This window comes from Sinocyclocheilus anshuiensis, unplaced genomic scaffold (assembly GCF_001515605.1).
Source record: "Sinocyclocheilus anshuiensis isolate Anshui unplaced genomic scaffold, SAMN03320099.WGS_v1.1 scaffold880, whole genome shotgun sequence".
NCBI classification, from domain to species: Eukaryota; Metazoa; Chordata; class Actinopteri; order Cypriniformes; family Cyprinidae; genus Sinocyclocheilus; species Sinocyclocheilus anshuiensis.
Window position 1 is genome coordinate 1,144,949 of NW_015548254.1, and position 3,082 is coordinate 1,148,030.

The 3,082-nt window shown below is 33.3% G+C and overlaps 1 protein-coding gene across 3 annotated transcripts in view; it reads right to left on the minus strand.

Annotated features, from left to right (window-relative positions):
* LOC107655408 (prolyl 3-hydroxylase 2) overlaps window positions 1-3,082 on the minus strand; it is a 60,423-nt gene that overhangs the window by 15,536 nt on the left and 41,805 nt on the right. For all 3 annotated transcript variants that reach the window (XM_016442891.1, XM_016442890.1, XM_016442892.1), the window contains exons 7-12: window positions 1,886-1,926; window positions 1,726-1,817; window positions 1,279-1,406; window positions 1,043-1,138; window positions 566-716; window positions 139-256 (exon numbers count right to left, since the gene is read on the minus strand). In XM_016442891.1, coding sequence (XP_016298377.1) covers window positions 139-256; window positions 566-716; window positions 1,043-1,138; window positions 1,279-1,406; window positions 1,726-1,817; window positions 1,886-1,926 — 626 coding nt within the window. The remainder of the gene's footprint in view (window positions 1-138; window positions 257-565; window positions 717-1,042; window positions 1,139-1,278; window positions 1,407-1,725; window positions 1,818-1,885; window positions 1,927-3,082) is intronic.

Below are 3,082 nucleotides of genomic sequence, written 5' to 3' on the forward strand. Positions count from 1 at the left end.
ACGGCGGGGCATAGAGGAGAAACAATAATGTACAGTATGTGGAAAATAATGTGTTTTTTGAACTTTAAACCCCATAAACACATTTCATTACACCAAATACACAAAATAACATCATATGACCCCTTTAACACTTCTTACCTGTAGTCTCGGTAGGTGTAAGCAGGCGGCTCTTTCCAGCACTCATTCGCTTCTGGGTCCAGAAGACAGTTGTCTGCATGTATTGGGTGACTGAGGTCATTTCTGTGCTCCTGCTGACCTGATAAAATAAATAATTATTAAAAATATTATAAAAAATAAATGTAAAAAAATTATTTATATATATATATATAAAATAAATATATATATATATATCATTAATATTTAATGTTGTATAAATATGTATTATAAATTATATATATGTTTAACAATATATATTATATAGATGTTTTAAATATTTTACACACACACACGCAGTATGCAAGTATATACATACCTCATGACGCAGCATTATGTGTAGTATATTCTGACTTACGTAATCAAAATGTGGTTTAATCTGAGGTAGAAACTGAGAGCTGAGGTGACGTACCAGATATGGCGGTCCTACACACAAGATGTGTGTATGAGAAATGAAGAGTAGAGTTTAGCATGAAGTATGACTCCAGTATCCGCCTGGCCTTCTCGCTGACATCATAAAAGAGGCGGGCACTTTTTAAAGGAACACGTCCCTCATAGCCATACTGCAAAGATAAATAACAAAGAATTAATTATTAATATTATAATATTCATGACTGTTTAATTACTCACGACTCTTTGTCCAATCAGAATGTACATAAATCTTTAAAAATAAATAAATAAATATAAATTGTAATTATAAATTCATTTACATTCCAAATAACACAATATACTGATAAGAAATATTAATTAAAATTTTACTCGATATTTGAGTGTGCTACGTATTTTTCATGCTGTTAGCTTTTGGCTGTTTACACTTTACTGTAATATTGGGTTCATGTGTCGCACTATCTGTAAACACAAGTGTCAGTCAATGTTAAAAACTACTAACCTTCAACGTTTTCAATACTGTCGCCCCTTCGAATTTCTCATTTGGTGTGTGAGGAGACATTTTCCCCTTGTAGCCGTCACCAGCTGCAGTGACACTCTAAGGACATATTGAGATAACAACCCAAACTTAACTGTAAAGTTACAGTACATCTGACATAAAATGAAATAAAATACTATATCACATACGCTGATTCGTTTTAAGACACTGAGAATGACACAACAGAAGTAAACTCTCACGTGTGCCAGATGTTTGAGCTCAGAGCACTCATCCTCACTGATGACATCATCAAAAAGCGCCCTCTGACTCCCATTCAGGGTGACAGAGTTCTGTACAAGTCGTACATTCTCATACAGCAATGGACCTCCTGTATACACATGTACACATACAACCACAAATTTACTTTTAATAACCAATAAAAATGGTAAAACACTGACACAGTAATAGAAATGTTACTAATCTGCTGAACCAGTATATTGTAACCAGGCCGATTTGTGAACTGAATCAATTGGTTCATTGAAAACAATCAACTTTTTTGCCATTTTTGTAGCTTTGAGGTCTCTATTATTCTAACCTATTTTTAGTCCCTCTTCTTGCTTTTTGTCCAAGTTGTTTATGGTTATGTATCTTGCCTTTTACAATATTAAGTTCATAAGTTCATTTAAAAGTCAGAAACAGCATATCACCTTCCCGCAACTCTTGTAACACAGACATTGTGACATTTCTTTTTGCTGATATTGGCACATAGTCCATCCAGCCATTGGTACCAGAAGGAATCCTAATGACACATAATTCAAAACATAAGCTCTGAACATTATCAGTATACTTTATTATATTAATGCCTACCTGTTAGCATCTTCTCTGCCACCCGAACTGCTCCAGTAGTTCTGAAGAGAAACAACAATCAGAAGCATACATTAAAAACTCTTTAGTTATGAAGAGCTGTGCCTTTATAATAGTTGGGCTTATTGATGATCCCACCACAAGGGGGCGATGTAGGCTAATTGTTTAATCTCAAATATTACAGGAGCACCTGTTCCCTGTCATAGCTGTTACCAGACTGAAACATTGTTCATTCCCATTGCCTACATGGTACATTTGAACTATTTTACAATATTTGATTCCTCATACATTTACAAAGTGAACTCTTAATTAAATCGGCAAAAATGTTGTTTTCAAACAGGCTTCCCCCGTCTTCCATTGGTTGAACAAACAGATAATCCCGCCCACTGTAGCTCTATCAGGTTGATTAGGATTATCAAACAAACAGCAATGTTTTGAAACATCTACACTTAAAAAAGTGAAACGGCCATGTCGTTTAATCATGGTTTCTGGTTTAAACCTGTTTTCCCCACAGTAAAAAAACAAACAAAAAAACAATGAAAAGAAACAATTTTGTTTAAATAGTATTTTTGCTTGACAAAAAAAATAAAAAAATAAAAATAGTCACTGGCCAATTTTACCTGACTGCAGAAATGTGGTTTTATTTTTTTTAGTATTTTTTTTTGTGTGTGTGTTTTTGTCAGTACATAACAGAAAAGATGATTCATATTTTAAAAAGACATCAAAACTGATGGACTTTCAAAGTGAATATTCCTGCCTTCATTTATTAAAAGTAAATTAAATGAAACATTGATAAACAAAATGCTTTAGTTTTATCTTAAGTGAAAATTATACTTTCATATTATAACTAATTTAATTAAATATCCTTTTGTTTATGCTGAAATAAAGTTGTAAAAAATATATTCACCTAAACATTTTGCCTTGTGTCTAAGAAAATGATTTTACCTGTCAAATAATTGTATGATTACAGTAGTGTTATATTATGCCTCCAAACAGGAAGAAATGATGCTGTATGTTTGACCATCTAATGCTCAGAAATAATGCAGAATCTAACATCAGATCCTTTGTAATGAGCTTGACTGAGTGACTGAAGGTCTATTAACCTGAAATCTGGAATGTGTCCTTTTCTTTTACCTTGAGTCCCTTTGAAAGGATGAGAGCGGCAGGACGGTGGTGACAGGCAGAGGAGAAATGGAATGG